Source organism: Trichoplusia ni, chromosome 2 (genome assembly GCF_003590095.1).
Source record: "Trichoplusia ni isolate ovarian cell line Hi5 chromosome 2, tn1, whole genome shotgun sequence".
In the NCBI taxonomy this organism is placed as follows: domain Eukaryota; kingdom Metazoa; phylum Arthropoda; class Insecta; order Lepidoptera; family Noctuidae; genus Trichoplusia; species Trichoplusia ni.
In genome coordinates, this window is record NC_039479.1 from 16,726,437 (window position 1) to 16,744,547 (window position 18,111).

The 18,111-nt window shown below is 32.2% G+C and overlaps 4 protein-coding genes across 6 annotated transcripts; 3 read left to right on the plus strand and 1 right to left on the minus strand.

The window, feature by feature from the left end:
- The first annotated feature begins 106 nt into the window (after positions 1-106).
- On the plus strand, positions 107-627 carry LOC113501768 (vacuolar ATPase assembly integral membrane protein VMA21 homolog). The gene is made up of 2 exons (XM_026883009.1): positions 107-127; positions 214-627. Exons 1-2 carry the CDS (start codon positions 107-109, stop codon positions 466-468), a joined length of 276 nt encoding a protein of 91 aa, XP_026738810.1. The 3' UTR covers positions 469-627.
- LOC113508448 (piRNA biogenesis protein EXD1-like) lies at positions 482-2,407 on the plus strand. Its single transcript, XM_026891510.1, has 3 exons — positions 482-1,092; positions 1,188-1,304; positions 1,549-2,407. Exons 1-3 carry the CDS (start codon positions 505-507, stop codon positions 1,789-1,791), a joined length of 948 nt encoding a protein of 315 aa, XP_026747311.1. The 5' UTR covers positions 482-504; the 3' UTR covers positions 1,792-2,407.
- Positions 2,408-2,483: 76 nt separating this feature from the next.
- Positions 2,484-5,227, minus strand: LOC113508447 (vacuolar protein-sorting-associated protein 36). Its single transcript, XM_026891509.1, has 7 exons — positions 5,029-5,227; positions 4,626-4,821; positions 4,080-4,441; positions 3,677-3,841; positions 3,368-3,468; positions 2,921-3,035; positions 2,484-2,711 (listed from the first exon to the last, which is right to left on the minus strand). Exons 1-7 carry the CDS (start codon positions 5,122-5,124, stop codon positions 2,538-2,540), a joined length of 1,209 nt encoding a protein of 402 aa, XP_026747310.1. The 5' UTR covers positions 5,125-5,227; the 3' UTR covers positions 2,484-2,537.
- A 537-nt stretch (positions 5,228-5,764) lies between these two features.
- On the plus strand, positions 5,765-17,130 carry LOC113508450 (histidine--tRNA ligase, cytoplasmic). 3 transcript variants are annotated; one of them, XM_026891514.1, is made up of 10 exons: positions 5,765-5,881; positions 9,151-9,308; positions 9,414-9,683; positions 10,363-10,575; positions 11,297-11,518; positions 11,852-12,058; positions 12,384-12,678; positions 12,973-13,073; positions 15,032-15,214; positions 15,539-17,130. In XM_026891514.1, exons 2-10 carry the CDS (start codon positions 9,216-9,218, stop codon positions 15,770-15,772), a joined length of 1,818 nt encoding a protein of 605 aa, XP_026747315.1. In that variant the 5' UTR covers positions 5,765-5,881; positions 9,151-9,215; the 3' UTR covers positions 15,773-17,130. The 3 variants fall into 3 exon arrangements, with proteins under 3 accessions (XP_026747315.1, XP_026747317.1, XP_026747316.1); XM_026891516.1 differs by lacking the exon at positions 9,414-9,683 and having other exon boundaries at positions 5,769-5,881; XM_026891515.1 differs by lacking the exons at positions 5,765-5,881; positions 9,414-9,683 and adding an exon at positions 9,897-10,059 and having other exon boundaries at positions 9,222-9,308.
- The last annotated feature ends 981 nt before the right edge of the window (positions 17,131-18,111 follow it).

Here is an 18,111-nt window from a genome sequence, read left to right on the forward strand (position 1 = left end):
ATAATGTTCACTCACTCACTCACTCTTGTGACCGATGAAGCTTGTGACTGTCGGTATTAATTTTTTCTTCAGTTCTTAATTATTTTATTTTGTTTTAATTTTTATGATGATTGAAGGACGTGCAAATGTAAGTGCAAGTAATGTTTCAAGTGATACTATTTTCATTCAAAAATCTGTTTGACGCTTAGTTTTAATTTCATAACCTACTTTCAGGAACTACCCGATTTTCAAGTCTTTCAGACGGTAATAAAATATTGCCTAATCATTATCGTTGTACCCGTACTTTCGTTCTTCTCTGCGAAAAGTGTGTTATTCGATGGCATCCTACGACTGGAGCCCATTACGAGCAGTGTATATTCCGCAGTAGTCGCTGTTGTAGTGCTACACGTAACGCTCGGTCTTTACATCTACAGAGCCTATAGTGATTCGGAGAAAAGCGAAAGACCTAAACCGGTCAAAAAGGACTAACAACTTACAGTTGTTTTATATCGACTTCTTCTCAAAATGGATAACTTATACATGAAAGGTGAACTATTACAAGTTCATACAAAGAACAGCGAAATACATGAAGGCCGGTTTTACGGAATGACTAACGATAAATCTAAAATATCTCTTTACAATGTTAAAGAATCCCCTAAAGGTGATCCAAGTGATGGTGTTTTACATTATTATGACTCTGACATAAGAGACATCGTGAAGCTCAAGGAACCTACTGAGCAAAAGCATTTAAAAATATCAGAGAAAGATTGCGAAGAAATAATAAAGACATCCAAGAAGTATATTTATATAAACCAGGTTGATAAGAGTTTCCATGAGGCTGTGGAAGAGTTGAGCCAGTACATCTACATAGGCTTGAGTACTGATGGAGCAAGTATGGGGAGAAAATGTAAAATGCCTTTCCTGGTTCTGTCTACACCTCAACAAATTTATATTTTTGACACTAAAGTCATGGAATATCATGCATTTGAAGCTGGCCTAAAGAAACTGCTGGAAAGTGAAACTCCAAAAAAGATTGTCCATGATTCTCGGAAGGTGTCTGATTGTTTGTATCATAAACACAATGTTAAGTTAAACTCAGTGTTTGACACCCAGGTAAGCATGTAAAATGTGTCAACTTAAACCACTCAGCTTCTAGTGCAATTAAATACAGGTCTTCAACATAACTGTTTTTTTTTTAATAATTTCAGGTTGGTGATCTACTGATAAGCAGGAACAAAACTGGTCGCCTGCCTGATAAAGTGAAGAGTTTGTCAGAGTGTTTGAATCTTTATCTTGGATTACAACTTTCCTCGGTGGATGAAAAAGTAAGAATATTAGTTACTTAATAGAATGGTCTTAAACTTATAAGTCCTAAATAAAAGTGTCCTATTAATAGGGAATATTAAATTCAAATACATGGTCTGCTGAATAAAATAAAACAAATAGACAAAGGCTTTGAAACTATTGTAAGAAGTGGGCATTAATAATTTTTTGCAAAGTTTCAGGAATAAGATATTTCTTCACAAATTAAAGTTATTAGTGAAGCACTTACTTGAATTATTTTTACAGCTTGGTGTATTGGAGTGTACTGAGCGTCCATTGCAAACAAAGATTAAGGACAGCCTCGCCAAGAATATAGCTTTCCTGCATCGTCTTTCAGAAACCATCAATGATGAAATGATGTTACCATTTGTAAGGGGAGTTGAATGCTTTGTCGAAAATATACGCGCTTTAGATGACTTCAAAGCTTGGGAACGCTGTAGTATGCAAAATCAACTACCAAAGGACTTTAAGAGTGCAATTGAGTATTAAATACTACTTTTATCACACATTCCGAAGAAAACAAAAATTGTAGATGTAGATTGTTTTTTTCTTTTCTGGCACATTTTGGTTTCATGCTAATGTTTGGCTTTAGACTAGTCTCAAAAATACAGTATTAAAATTGTATTAAGTATATTACAGTTGTACTAATTTGGAAATTAATAATTATATTTTTGATGCTTACAAGTTAATGAGGTTAACACTATAATCAATATATGTAACAATCAATTATACTGCTTAGTGTTTGATGTAACTGTGATCACTCAGTGCAAGTGTCTAAATAGCTTTTTAAATATCCCTAAATTAGGTTTATTTTTATATTTATGGTAAAAATGTTACAATGTAAGGCTTGAAACATTTAATTGTGTGACTCAAATGTATTTATTAAGTAAAATAATGTTTTTCATCATATCTTGTAGTAGGTATAGTATCTATTTATCTTTGATGTAAGATTGAGAATATTTTGAGAGATGGTTTACAGATATGGAATTTAATAATGGTGTGGTTTATAATTACGTGTCTAGATAATAATTTGTCCTTTTCATCAAGAAGCTAGCTTTTGTGAAGTTAAAGCCATGCTTTTAATAAAACCTGTATGTGCTTGAAATTTGTGTATTATTTATATTATGACCCAATATTCTGAAAGGTTATTGTCTGTTGGAGTTGCTGAAAATTCAATTGTATTGCAAATAATTGTAATAAACTCTTAACATAATAACATCATATAACAGTTCTAACTACAATCCTTCTCTGAGGAACAGGTTGGGGTAGAATGCCAGGCCTTCAATAGATTCATCTCGACACGCCATGCCAAGGCGTTCTGTAGTAAACAGGCGCTCGCGAGCTAGCAGGACGGATACCTTCGCTATTTGTGATAATTTCTCTGGGGTCAGACTGCCGTTTGCTTCAAGCTGTAATTATAACAAAATAATTGAATTAAACATGCAGTAGAAAAGGTTTTCATAACATTTTTTTTATGTCTATGCTCAAAGTTGGCAGCTGATTATAGACTCCTTATTTCTCATTATAATTGAGAGAATTTAACCAGCAGTAAATCTATTCCCGCCAGTATTATAGTAATATAAAGATATGTAAAAAATAATAAAAAATACTAAAATACCAATTCATTAGTAGTCTTGGCTATTTCTTCGTCTTGATGGCTATTTAGCTGCAGAACACATGCACCACTGGGGAACTTTCTTAACGACATTGGAGCACCTATTGTCTGCAGCAACCTAAAAAAAGCAATAAACAAATTAAGCATAATTATGACATAAATATAAAAATGACGATTTTGAGCAGCACCCATCATTTTTGCTAAGAGTGCATGATGAACCGACAAAGTTATAAAGGTTTATGGCGTGGCGGCATAACATGCATTCATTAATACAACATGTGTATGATTAGGCAATCAGTAACAGAGCTTTACTCAGAACTGACAATTTTATTTGTATCAAATAAAACTGGATCTTTCTTTTCATGATGCTTTACTTATACTTACATCTCTCTCTACCTATCCTATAGTAATTACTGATGCCCCAAGTTATTCACACTGTACTGTACTCACTTGCATGCATTTAAAAGATCCTCAGGAGAAATGAGCTCCAAGCCTCTTGCTCTGTTTACTCTGCACCATACATCAGCTAATGACATGATTCCTCCTGTGTCCTGTAGATTCACAAGTAATAAAATTATATAATTTTTCCTTTAATTTATTTCATCGTATACATTAAAATACATTTGATTAATCAATGAGCTTTTTAATGGGTTTTTAAAGGAGGTTACTCAATTTGACCATATTATAATGCTTTTTTTGACCTTTTTAAATAAATTATTTGATGAACATAATAAAAAATAAATTTCACCAATATCTTACCATAAGCACTGCAACCATCATATCAGAAATTTGTTGTGCTAGTCCCAAATAATAGTCTGAATCAGATCTGAATGCATCTCTTGTGACTGGATCATCAATACCTAGGCTCATTAAATAAGATTTAAATCTTACTGTATCATCTTCAGATATATCACCTTGTTTATCCTGTGGAAAAAATATAGAAAATGGTTAATCACAGTAGAACAATGATAATGAAAAATGTTTTTTTGTGTGTTTCATATTGGCAGGAAAAAGACTGGTTATAATCTAAAGAAAAAACAATACTATGTAATTCTAAATTCAATTTAAGAGTTTTTCTTTGTATTATACAGACAGTTCTTAAATTAACAATACTGGATATACTTTACAACACAGGATATTGATCAGTATAACATTTACTCACCCTAATCTTATTAGAAATATTTTTTGATATTGCAACCATATCTTTAGCTTTCTCCATAAGTTTTCTTAGATCTTGAAATGCTACTGTAATACTTTCATCAGTTTGTCTATGCTGTTCCTCTATACTTCTTTCAATGCCTACTATTCCAGAACGAATTTTAGAGTTTACAGGCATCACTGAAGGTTTTGGGGATGCATTAGGACTTGTAGCAGAAAGTGGAGAAGCTATTGGAGTTGACCTTTCCCATACTTTGGCTGCTACAGCATCAGTAAGAGCTTTGTAAAAAGCTTGATCAATCCCATCCTTGAATGAAAATTTTACAAAGTGGAATGGACTGACTACGGCCGGGCCTGGCCTTTTACCTGAAAAATAATAGTGGTTTTTACTCTTTGTATAGGAACATAAAAAGGCAAAGAATATTCGGCTATTTATGTCTGAAAACTCAACAAAAATCACCTCTAAACAAATTTAATAGATAAGAATTATTCTATTAAATATATTACTTAAGTATAACAACACAAATCACAGTGAAAAATATATTTTTACCTGGTAGTGAAGGTCCAAGGTGCAATATAATTCTCTTAGGCCCACCCAGACCGAATACTCCGCCACTCTCTTCCTCAATACAGAACACATAATATAAATGTAGGGAGAGACAAACAAGCCCTCTTGGTATGTCTCCTGGTTTTCCCCATAAGATTCTGTGGGTGGTTAAAACTACTTCTCCATCGACAAACTGAGTCTAAAATAAGGAATACCAATAAGTCATAAATCTTTAAAATGAACATTTGATAAAAAAATATTATTGCCTATGACGATGAGTTTACTTGACGATCAGATTTTACGGTATTCGCACCCGTCATTGTGTGATGAAAAAAAAATGTATTTCTTTTAGTTTAAATGAGTATTGATGAAGATTTAAATGGAACCTAAAGTCAAAATAAACAACCTTATCATCTCCATCGTAAATCTTCACATTCTTGTCTCGTTTAAGGTAATTTTCGCCTTCGAATAATCGAGCTTCAATATATTCAAAACGATCCATAGCTCTTTTTCATTGAAATATTTATATTGAAGCACTTAAAATGAAAACTAAATATTTTTTGCGATGAATAATAGTAGATTTTTGACAGAAATCAGATTTGATTTCTATTGACAAAATTGACATAAACATGACAGATTTAAGGTTGTCCATATAACAAGTGGTCGACTAATGAATTAATCGACTAATGTATTTTTTATCACATTAACTTGTTTTTTGATATTAAAATTTGCTGATGTTAATTAAGTAGCAATCAGATTGGGGTAAAACTGACATTGAATCTCTAAGAAAAAGAAAACATTTAAACTGTTTAGGATTGGCTGGTGTGTCCATCTTAAATTTAATGCAATAAATTTTTATTTCTCACCTTTGAGGTATTATCGTTTATACGTAATGATCAAGATAATAAAATATGTTGTGATTGTGACAATCGATTTCAATTATTTAATCGCCTAATTTGCTTTTAGTGATTGGTACTCACTACGTGTTCGTGGTTTAAACGTCAGATGTCAGATGCGTTCCATTGTTGTTGCGGATTTTTACTTGCGGTCAAAAGGAGATGCAGTTACGAGGTCAGTACTAGAGAAAAAGAGAAAAGATGTGATTTTATGTTCCTCATAAGTAATTTTCTGTCAAGTTGTATAACCTCCAATCTAAAGTTCTGTGTGCAAAATTACTTGCTTGCTATTTGCTGCATATAAAAATGAAAGGCATGAAACTAACAGTCAAGAGCCTGTAATTATTTCTATGCGAGACGTACTTTTACTTCATGGGGGTGACAGTACAGTACTTTGAGGACAAGAAAACAAAATGTACGGAAAGTGGTGCCATCTATGCCACAGGGCAAGTCAACTAAGGCATAATATTCCCTTAAATATTACTAGATGCCGCTACAGTAACTGCTTTCTTCAAAATGTTATTCTTTTAATAATTTAATAAATATTATTTAATAAAAAGTAAACTAAAAAAAATTAAAAAAAACTGAATCGCCTTTTCGGTCTTCAATTAATCTTATACGCAATTTTTATTTTGCTAATGACATGACAGCACTGATATGTTTTGAAAACTTTTCACTCAACGTTCGTTTCTTGTGCCGTGAGTTTACCAAGTTTTATTTTCGACTTATTTGCCTATTATTGACCATCGCGTGTTTTCTGGACCTCGAAACTGCTTCCTACGTATTTACTTGGCTTCTCGTGAACGGATACCGACGAATATATTTATTTCTCTTGACCCTGGCATCGTTTAATGGACTACGACGTGTGTTTACATTACTTGATTTAAAAATTTGGCTGCGTTTTTTACGGATTACGATGGCGAGATTACCGAAATACTCTCGCACTCATTGCTATTTTGGATGTGAAGAAGGAGGTAAGATGATTATTGATGATAGAATAAGTGATCTTATTGTAGGAACGATCCGATCGAAGTTTGTACTATTATATATCACTATATTTTTAAAACATAAATTTCACAACCTGCAATTAACTCATTCTTTCTAATTTCAGGTACATTACATCATTTTCCTAAGCCAGACTGTTATAAAGAAAGGTTTGAGATCTGGAAACAAGTTTTAGACGATGATATTATAATGAAAGGAGATACATACATCTACAACCAAATAAGACTATAAACATTTTGAGAAATACAACATAGGTAAAGGAACGGTATTAACGAGAAATGCAGTGCCAACCTTTTACACCAGCCTTATCCCATCAGGTAAATAAATATATTTGCATATTATAACATCCAATTTACATGTAAACAAATATGCAATTAACATTTTGGCAGATGTCTATTAAATGTATGAAATAACTGTGAAATCTGCCCCTAAGATGAACCACAGACCAACAAGTGCTGTTTCAATTTTATTTTCTGTCACCTAATCATCGCAAATGAAGTGCATTAACTGTCCTGTTGGTCTAGTGGCTAGTGTCTTTTAGTGCTATGCCAGAGGTTTTTGGTTTGATTCCCAATCAGGACAAATATTTGTGTGATGAGCATCATCATTTTGTTCTGTGTCTGGGTGTAAATTATTTCTATATTTAGAAAGTATGTTTATCAGCTGTCTAGTATCCATAACACAAGTTCTGCTTAGCTTAGGACGAGACAACATTGTTTGATAGTTGTGAAATGTTATAATTATGTTAAAATACTTCTAAGTAGTCTTTTGTAGAATTGCACAATTATATTAATAGGTTTTAAAGTATGTGCTAAGTGTTTTCTAACAAGATTATTGCTACTTTCTAGATACCACCAGCTCATCTGCAGTTGCAGAAGTATCAGTTGAACCAGTCGCTTCAGTTTCAATGTTGGAGGATAAGGAAAAGGACATGGAGCAAACATTTGTAGAAGGTATGTTGCAACTCATAATGAAAATCAGTTAAATGTTTTGATTATAAGTATTTTTTATCCATATAAATCATACATATATACTTTTTCTTGTGAATACATATCATCGGCCTAGCCAATGATATGTATTCACATATATATACATATATATATTTTGAAATTGATTATATATATATTTTGCATAGGAACATAAATAACCACAAACATTAATGATGTATATATATATTTTTTTGTTTCAGAATGCAACATATTACTAGCTGAGTGTGAAGAAACTGTAGATTTATTGCTGATTTTTTATAAATTATTTGATTCATTTAATGGCCACTCACACCGTGATACAGCAAAAATACTCAAGGGATGTCTTAAAAACAAATCACCACATTTCCCGTTCTGGGCAGAAATTAAACCTGTTTTTAAATCAAGAGGAATTTGAAAAAATTGTAAAAAGTCAAGATGGGTCTCAAACAGTTAAATATGATGATTTATAAAATCTGATGATTTAGATTCTGATTTTGCAGTTGATTCCTTAATTTCAACAATGAGTCAAATTATTTTTAGTAATTTGATTTTGCATTCGGAAGCGAAGAAATATGTACCCTGGATATATAATAAAAAAACTAAATCTAAAAAATATTTAAAAATTGTAATTGTATTGTTGATTTACTTCAACACGAAATTGAACCTAATGCATTTAATTGATGCATGATTGATTATACAAAAAAATCACATGTGATTCATTTATTAAATTACTTAATGAAATATATTTTATGATTGAGACTTGATCGCCCGAAATAATAAACTTAAAAAAATAATAATTGTGTTTTTTATAAATTGCAGATGTGATTTTTCAATTATTCAATGCGATGAACATAAATTGATTTTAACTAATTATATAATTAATTTGTTCATCAACTTAATTGTAAATAGTTGGTGTACGGGTGTAAATAGAATTTTAACAGGAAAAATTGCTGATTTTGATAATAACGATACTTAAATTACAAGCATACAATTTCTATAAAATTCATAAAAAAAAGGAAATAATGTGAATGATATTTAAAACCTTATTGTTAATTAAATGATTTGATTGATTTAAATCATGTGATTTTTGATGGGTGGCCATTTCCAACCATCTACTTTATTTACATCGATAAATAAAATAGAAGGTTCTCAATTATACCCTTAATAATTTAAAAATGGTTTCTATTAATGTGAATTAATTGGTGATTGTAATATACCATAAGTGTATTATGAATGTTAGCCAATGAAATTAAACCATATTACGATTTTATTAGAGAATAATTTTTCTACAGAAAATCATATTACTTAGTAAATTATAATAGTAAAAATGTGTCAAAGTAAAAGTGGTTTAATTTCAATACGTTGTAGACGTTAATTAATAAATTGTATAAATTATCCGTATTTATAAATAAAGAAAAATCTTTATATTTTTGTTGTATTCTTTTTTCTCTTTAGTACATTTTATACACGGCAAAAATGCTGTACTATGCGTAACTACCTATAGCAACCTATAGATATTATGTAGATGAGTGCATACATACATATAGCTATAGATCGCTTCACAGACGCTAGCGCCATCTAGTTTACAGGGCAAGTAGTGAAAAAAAGAACTGATCTGTCAGTGTCTCATCTATACCAGTATTATATGTATTATCTATGTTTTACTTTGAAGGCCTTGAGTGATCATTCTTCTTAAATTATTATTTTAAGTTCAAGTTTATACGATGGCAGATAACCAAGAAACTATACTTTTAAAGATAAAAGAACAAGGCGATCTTGTTAGAAAATTAAAAGCTGCGAAAGAATCAAATGAGAAGGTAAGCTAAATTGTTTGAATTCCTATAGGTTACCGTGAACCATATTGATATATTGTTATTGTATTGCATCATGCTGTCAAGTAAAGCGATTTATTTGAATTGTAGGGAAGGAAGAAAAATTTGCATTACAATTTACCAGAGATTGATGAATGGTTACGTGAATATAGCTACATATGCGGCTACGAGCCTAGTTGTAGTGACATAGACCTCTTCAATGGGTTAGGAATAAATATAGATTTTCAAAAATACAAATATATCAAGAGGTGGTGGTACCATATGCGGAGCTTCAATGACTCTGAAGTATCATTATTCCCTAAATTAGATTCTCCTAAAGTGATGCAAAAAGTGAAAGATGAGACACTACTTGACCAGCAGGTGTGTGATGTGTTATCATACTCTTGTAGTTTCTTTGCTTTTGTAAATACTTTAGTTTCATTTTAATAATTCGGTTTTTGGTAGCACCTTGGTTTTTTGTGTCGAATCTCCACATATGGACATCTCATCACCACAGCCTCTTAAAATTAAACCTTTTTAAGTTTTGAACTGTAATGTTTTGACTTAAACTTTTTTTTCCCGGTTGTGGCAAAGGTGTGGTGTTGAGATCCTATAATATTGTGGGGAATAAAACTAGTGAAGCATGTCTTACAAAGTTTTGAGGTTCTTAAAGAACCATGCTACGTTGTTGAGGTTGCACAACCCGGTAGTCAGCAGTAATTTCACAAAATGCATTGCAACATCATCTCAGTGCAAGGTACTGGCGGCCTACTTACTGCTTTCTCTTTTTATTTTAGATTAATCAAGATTTTATTGTCTTTATTGTTTTAAACAAGCATTTAGTGTCCAATGTATCAGTGTGTAATAGAACTTCTCTTTCTTGCTTGATGTTTATATTTGTGTTAATATTTTGTATTTAAAAAAAAACACTTTAAAATGGAATCTATACATATTTTTCTTTTATATTATACGGACTCTATGTAAATATTTATGATAAACATCAATTCCAAAAATACACCAAAATAATAGCCTCACAATAATTTAATCTCTGTCCTTCTAGATTCAAGAAGAAGTAGCAAAGCTGTTGGCACTAAAAGCACAGCTGGCTCCAGAAGATGCAGCGCCACAAAAGTTCAGTCTTAAAACGCCAAAGGGTACGAGGGACTACAACCCTCAACAGATGAGTTTGAGGAATGGGGTACTGGATAAAATAGTAGCAATCTTCAAGAGACACGGAGGTGAATGTATTGACACACCTGTGTTTGAATTAAAGGTTGGATTTGTTACTTTCTTGTCTTTAAAATAAACATTCACTATAACATCCTACAGTAGGCCATAATTTTGTGGGTATGACATATTTTTTAGGTATTTTATGACATATGATTTAAAGTTACTTTTTTTAAGTCTTTATAATAAAATAAATAAACCAGCCCACAAAACACAGTAGACCACGATTTGTGAGTATAACATATTTTTTTAGGTATTTTTGAATATAAAATAATGCAAAAGTAGCTTTGTATGTGCAGATGTTGCTTATAATAGCAGTTAGTTGCCTACATCCTGGTTACGGTTTAAGCTTAACATCTTACTTGACGAATTTGTTTAGACAGTTTCATTGTGAAAGTGTAACAGACTCTCAGAATCACTTTCACTTTTATTAATACAGTACTTCGTTTAAGTATAAATAGATCAAACTATCAAATGCTATATGAGTTTTCCTCTTATTTATTGTTCTGTGCTTACCAGTATTACATGTCATGTCTAATTTACATAAACATCTGGTCTATGATACTGTTTTTTTTTCCTTGAATATATTGCTTTGCCTTATGTGATGTTGATCATATTTTCTTTCAAAAGACAGTTATGTGTTAACATCTTCTGCAATTTCCCCCTATGCAAGTAGATCATTATTAACTCCATTGCATTTAAAGTGTACATTGACGTTTTTAAATCAAAGTTATTGAAAAGTTATCAAACATGACTTTGGATTTCAGGATGTATTAACTGGAAAGTATGGAGAAGATTCAAAGCTCATATATGACTTGAAGGACCAAGGTGGTGAGATCTTAGCCTTAAGATATGACTTGACAGTGCCATTGGCAAGATACTTGGCTATGAACAAGATTAACACATTGAAGAGATACCACATTGGAAAGGTGTACCGTCGCGATAACCCGGCGATGACTAGGGGGCGATACAGGGAGTTTTATCAGTGTGTAAGTATTTATTAGTTTTTTTTTCAGAATTTACCAACTCATAAATACCGGAAATCTTCTGTGCTAAATTTAATGTATACTTATAAATTGGTTTGGTTGTTATGGTCACAGTGAAATTCATGCACATAATTTGTAAAGAAAAGGTGTAAAAATGTCATTATTTCTATAAAAATGTTTGGTTCTTCTATAGAGAACTTCTAGATAGATCTTCTAAATAGATCTTCTTGAAATATGGAGATGGATTATCTCCATATTTCAAGCTTTTGTCCTTTGTGATATCTGACCCCCGCATATGTTTATTCTTATTTTTCTAACAATTTTATTGTATTCCAGGATTTCGATATAGCAGGTCAGTATGACCCGATGGTGCCAGATGCGGAATGTTTGAAGGTGGTCACAGAGATTCTGGAGTCGCTTGAGATTGGCCAGTATGTGTTGAAGGTGAACCACAGACGGCTTCTCGACGGTATGTTCGAAGTTTGTGGGGTGCCAGCTGATAAGTTCAGGACAGCTTGCTCAGCGGTTGATAAGTTAGATAAGGTGAGAAAAGATTCCTAATTAGTAATGTCTAATTGTCCATTTATTGAAACTAGTCAAGCAAGTGGCACTTTGACGAATTACTTAAGTGTTTAATTTAGGAAACACAGTATTTAACTTCAAAAAATCCATCAATATTCAATTCAAGTAAGGCTACTAAGTAGCAGTTTGCGAATGTCAAAGAAAAACAAAGTCACGGTATATTGTCCCATTAGCCTATTATTCTGTTCAGCACAGCACACTTTCACTTTTCATGCAAAATGAGTATAATATACAAAGCAAAAAATAATTTATGAAGATTTTCAAAATCCCGTCTTCTTTTCCACAGTCGCCGTGGGAGGAAGTGAGATCAGAAATGATAAATGAGAAACAAATATCTCCTGATGCGGCGGACAGGATCGGAGAGTACGTGCGTCTGAACGGTGGCGTCGAACTGGTTGAGAAACTACTCAAAGACGAGAAACTGTCCAAAACGAAGGCTGCCGTCGAAGGCCTTGAAGGCGTGAAGCTTCTGCTAGAGTATTGTGAACTCTTTGGTATCAAGGATAAAATACTCTTCGATCTAAGTCTTGCGAGAGGCTTGGACTACTACACTGGCGTTATTTATGAAGCTGTCTTAACGCGTAAGTGTCATAATTATGGGACAGTCTTAACACCATGTATTAAAAATATTTTAAGTGGTTTTAGTATTTAGATGCGTTTTAGGATTTTGTAACCTTGCAACATAAAATACCGTTTTGAAACTCAAGCTACACTTAACAATTAATTTTAATTTTGATGTTTTAATTAAAGTAATTTTGTTTAATCATTTTAATTGTCAATTTTCGTTTCTATGAAATTGATCTAATCAACACTAGTTTAGCGGTAATTACGTGGATTTTTGTCTTGTTATTAAGGGCACGGGTGTTTCCTTTCAGAGCCAATTAAAATCGGCAATGAAGACCAAACTGTTGGATCCATCGCTGCTGGCGGCCGATACGATAATCTTGTTGGAATGTTCGACTCTAAACACAAACAGGTATGTAAAAAAGTCTTCAAATTTTATCTTTTGTTAAATTTAGTGACCGGAGGCCCTACTACCACGTCTTAAAGTATGTAATATAATTGTTTGAAAACGTAACAGCGCAATACACTGCATACAGCAGCGTCTCTCATCCACACGGCGATAGACCCAGCAAGTTAAAACAAAATACAACAATACTTCTTGATCTGTCCTCTTCATGTAAAAACGACTTTAGAACATATATAGTTAGCGTTTAACATAAAAACCAGATTCCAATTATCTGTAGTTATTCGGGCGCAACATAGTTTGTTGCTTCACAGTTGCGGAGGTTACATTACATTACAGTAAATCAACACTTCAAATACCTCATAACGGATTATCGTAGGCAGGAGGCATTTTGCCTGTAGTAGGTTGTGATTGATGTGAGACATAATTTGAGTTTGAATTAAATTTACCGGAGATAAACAAAGAAAAAGAACATGAGACTTAACTTGTTATAAATTCAAATGAGAAATTTATTAAGTTAGATGTCCATATTTATTGATAAAGTATTATTCCAAATACGTATTCAAATTAATATTTAAGTCTTAAGAAGTCCTTCATAATCTATACTCTATACTTAATATATAAAACTGAAGAGTTTGTTTGTTTGATTGATTGTTTGTTTGTTTGAACGCGCTAATCTCAGGAACTACTGGTTCAAATTAAAAAAATATTTTGTGTTCAATAGACCATTAATCGAGGAAGGTTTTAGGCAATATAACATCACGCTGCAAGTAATAGGGGCGAAGATACAATGGAAAATGTGGCAAAATTGGGGAAAAATATTAATCTTCGAGGGCTTTCGTTCAAAAATTCCTAACTTATATCTTCTAACCACGCGGACGCAGTCGCGGGCAACAGCTAGTTTAAATATATTTCTGTACTATTATTTATATAATTGTATTCAGTGAGTCACGTTGGATTATTTCTATTATACCAAATGCTACAATGCATGTTAGTTGCGTCAAGTATTCTTATCAAAGTTTTAAATCGTTTTATTGTTAGTTCACCTTATAAACAACTTTACATTATATGATGGATGCCTGCATTATATAAAATAAAGTATATAAAAAGGTAAAATTTACACAAAATTAAAATTGTTGCAACCATAAAAATCTATTAGTGCAGTAACTTTAATGATATTAATTATGATGATAATTAGTCTGAGTAATACAAATACTTTCTTGAAGATATTTTTAAAACTAAAACCCACTGCACTGTTTTAAATGCTATTTTTTCCTTATAGCGCGATTAACAAGATGTCAGATACCAATTACGATTAGCAAACCAAATGAAACGTTTCTGGCTTTTTTTAATGAATAATATGTATCTCCATTCATGCGTTGATAATTTCACGCGTGATTTGAATTTGACGTATAAGAATAATGTATTGGATTCACCCGATCGGATGTTGATTATCGCGCTTTTGGAGTTTCAGGTCTAATTGTAAAAAAATCGTTTGATATTTTTTGTTTTGAGATCGAATTGGTATACTAGCACTAAATCGTACAGTGGTACGATTTAGAAGTATGCTCCTCGACAGTTAACAATGCTAATAGGGTATCTTAGTTTGGTTCGTTATTACCATTTCAGGACCAAATCAAGAATCAAAACAAATCTGTATTAAACAGAACCGAATTAGATTCGAAAGAAAAACTGCTGGTTCTTTTTCTTATTACTGCTAACAACGATACATATAGTCAAATATATTAAAAAAAAAACAGCTGATTCTAATTTGCTTTTTGGGATGTTTTTTTTTTATGTGTACAGAAGTGGTACTTTAAAAAGATCGGCGCCTGTAAAATGTATTGAATAGAATGAAGGAATGAAATGCCTCTTTATTTCAAAGCAAATCGAACTGTATTCAATTTCTTTAATTTACCATATTTTGCGTAATACTAATACCAAAATTCATCTCTTTATTTACCCAGGTTCCCTGCGTAGGCCTCAGTATTGGTGTAGAGCGTATATTCTCCGTCATGGAAGCTAAGTTAGCGGCCGGCGTGATCAGCGTGCGTACCAATGACATCGACGTGTACGTTGCGTCTGCGCAGAAGAACTTCTTGGAGGAGCGCATGAAAATATGCGCAGAGCTGTGGAATGCTGGTATTAAGGTAATATTTTTTCGTTTTCTTATTTACCTTTAAGAATATCAGCCTAAAAAGCGAGTGACGCCAGCGTATTTTTCTCTTTATTTTAAATTATTAGACATTAGAAATTATTACCTACTCTTTTATTTTAAATTTTATGGTTGTATTATGTAATGACAGGCATATATCAATTTACATTTACTGAGTGATAAAATTAAATTGTTTCATAAACTAACTAAGGTAATAAATACTATTTATAATATTGTACTTGAGTCTTTAACCTTGTAGGTTGTAATAAAATGTTTTTTCGTATGAATAAGTAAATAATATTCAAATTCATGTTTTCAGACTGAGCAATCATACAAGAAGAATCCTAAAATGCTAAACCAACTGCAGCACTGCGAGGACAACGGCATTCCTATCGCCGTAGTACTAGGCGAGTCCGAGCTCAAAAGGGGCGTGGTCAAAGTTCGAAACGTGACGTCACGGCAAGAAGACGAAATACCAAGAGAAAAACTTGTTGAGGAACTGAAAGCAAGGATCGCCGCGTTAAGTGTTAAAGACGTGAATGGTTCCGCGTGATGCAATGCTTATACAGTTCAATTTAGGCGCCAAACTGTAGACAATGACATTAGAATTGGTGATGAAACTGTTTTATATCTGTTCGTCTTGGATTACGTTTCTAGTCTTCTTTTAGGTTCGACAAGTTGCTAGTAGACCTGGGGCCAAACCACAGCTTCTTAAAGTAATATTGCCGTTGTCGAAGAGTGACACCACACTACTTTATGTAGAGCGGCATCTCTTTCACAAACGCACTTATATTAGTTTAGAAGGTTGTGGAAGGCCCTCTGACCTCTGCTTTTTTCTGAGTACATCAAATGTCGTCTTGTGACGTCATAATCTGAGAATCCTTAATAAATTCACAGTACATTGTTACAATCGTAGTTATTGTGTATAGTTTGGCAATTACCTGTTATTTTCGAAGATTTACATAATAAATACAAGTGACCTGTCTCGTAATAAGAATGCAATGTCAAATTGACAGTATTGGCTGCGTTCAAAAATAACTTTTGTTGAGTGTTGAGAGTTCACAATGGTAGCATTTCATACATATTTCAAATATTTATTAAGTCTTTTTATACCAGTTTGTTTTTATTTATATAATATTGTACGAACGAAATTCATAATTTTACATAATAAATTATGAACTATCAAACAGAATTATTATAACTTTAAGCATTTATTTTCATCGCGTGCTGGTTATACAATTATCATATTTTCAGTTGTTTTTAATTCCATGCGAAGCAACGCTTGTCAACCAAGAGTGTTAGCCTTCGATAACACTTACCTACGTATGTGCGAACCTCCATGATTTTAAATACGATAGTCACTTGGAGACTATGTCATCAGAATCGGAAACTGGCATGATTTGTACGAAGGAAAAAATTGGGTATTTAACGAAAATACTTTAATTAGTCTGTAAGATAGTTTCCCACATTGCGAATACAGGGAACTGATTTTTTCTCATGTTCTTCTCATGAGATTTATCTGATCAACAAAAAATTATCATGATAGAGTAGTGGTTTAGTAATCTTCCTTAAAAATATTTCACTATCTTTGCGTTTTAATTTTTTTTTTATCGTTTTCTACCTGACAGACTAATTAGATATCTTTTAGGCAAATATCCTAGACGTTATTGATTAATTCTGAAAAAGTTCCAGTATATTTAACATGTACAACACAAATAGAATAAGTAGTAAGAAGTATTGTTTTCAAAATTAAATTAGTATTTTAGAGGTTTTACGTTAGAATTCGATGTTAGCTACGTTTAAAAAACAATTTCCCTCTTTAGTAATTTATTTTAGAAAATCTGTTTTATAAGAATAACATGACTACTTAATATTTGTATATGAGTGAACTGAATATAATTTGGTAACATACTTTGGTGGTTTTATTTTTAAATCCTCTGTTTATCAAGGCTGGCGATTTTAAGGCTAGCAACCACAAGAATGTGCGCATGACCGTTATTGGTACTCCTCTAAGACAGCCTGCCGCACGATTAGACTCGTATTAATGAATTGATCAAACTAGGGCATGATTTGGATCAAAAATTTACATAAATGTAACTACAGCCGGGTAGCCTGAGTAAAATTATACTTGAAATGAAAAGAGAAGTAGAAATCATTTATTTTCATACAGCAACTATGGTGTTCAAACAAAAAACAAATATGGTGTTCATTGATAGAGTACCGATACATTTTGGCTTACGGCATGCAAAATTATTTAAACAATTTAATCGTTGCTTAATTGATACGTTGTTAACATTTATATACAGTTGGTTGAGACAGTACATTCAATCACATCTAACATTTTTCGCTTACGTAGGTATAGCACAAAATAAACTTCACTGGTCACGTACCTATAATGTATCTAAATAAAAGATTCTCAGACCTACTTCTTTCCATACAATGTCTAGATTTCTACTATATCTAAATATTAGAAATGATTGATGTGTGATTTTGTGATTGAGTTGAATGATTGTGTGTTAGACATGATGAGAAAACATTTTACTTTACAGGTAATATTGCAATGTCATATCGTAGAACCGATGATAGAATTAACATGATTTTGACATACATGATACGCTTATTCATTGCGCGTGACATAGTTAGTATTGTTTTAATAACAAAAACATACTTCTAACTTTCAATATAAAACTACATAGCGAACCTTAATGAAATTTTTTAGGGCTATTTCACGATAAATTAAAAAGAAACCAAAATCTATTCATCCCGTCCGAACATCCGAAGTAAAAAACATAAAAAAAACATTACAGTCGAATTGAGAACCTCCTTTCTGTAGTCAGTTGAAAATAAAAAGTGTCTAACCGAAACCCAAAATCACGAGACTGAATATAATAA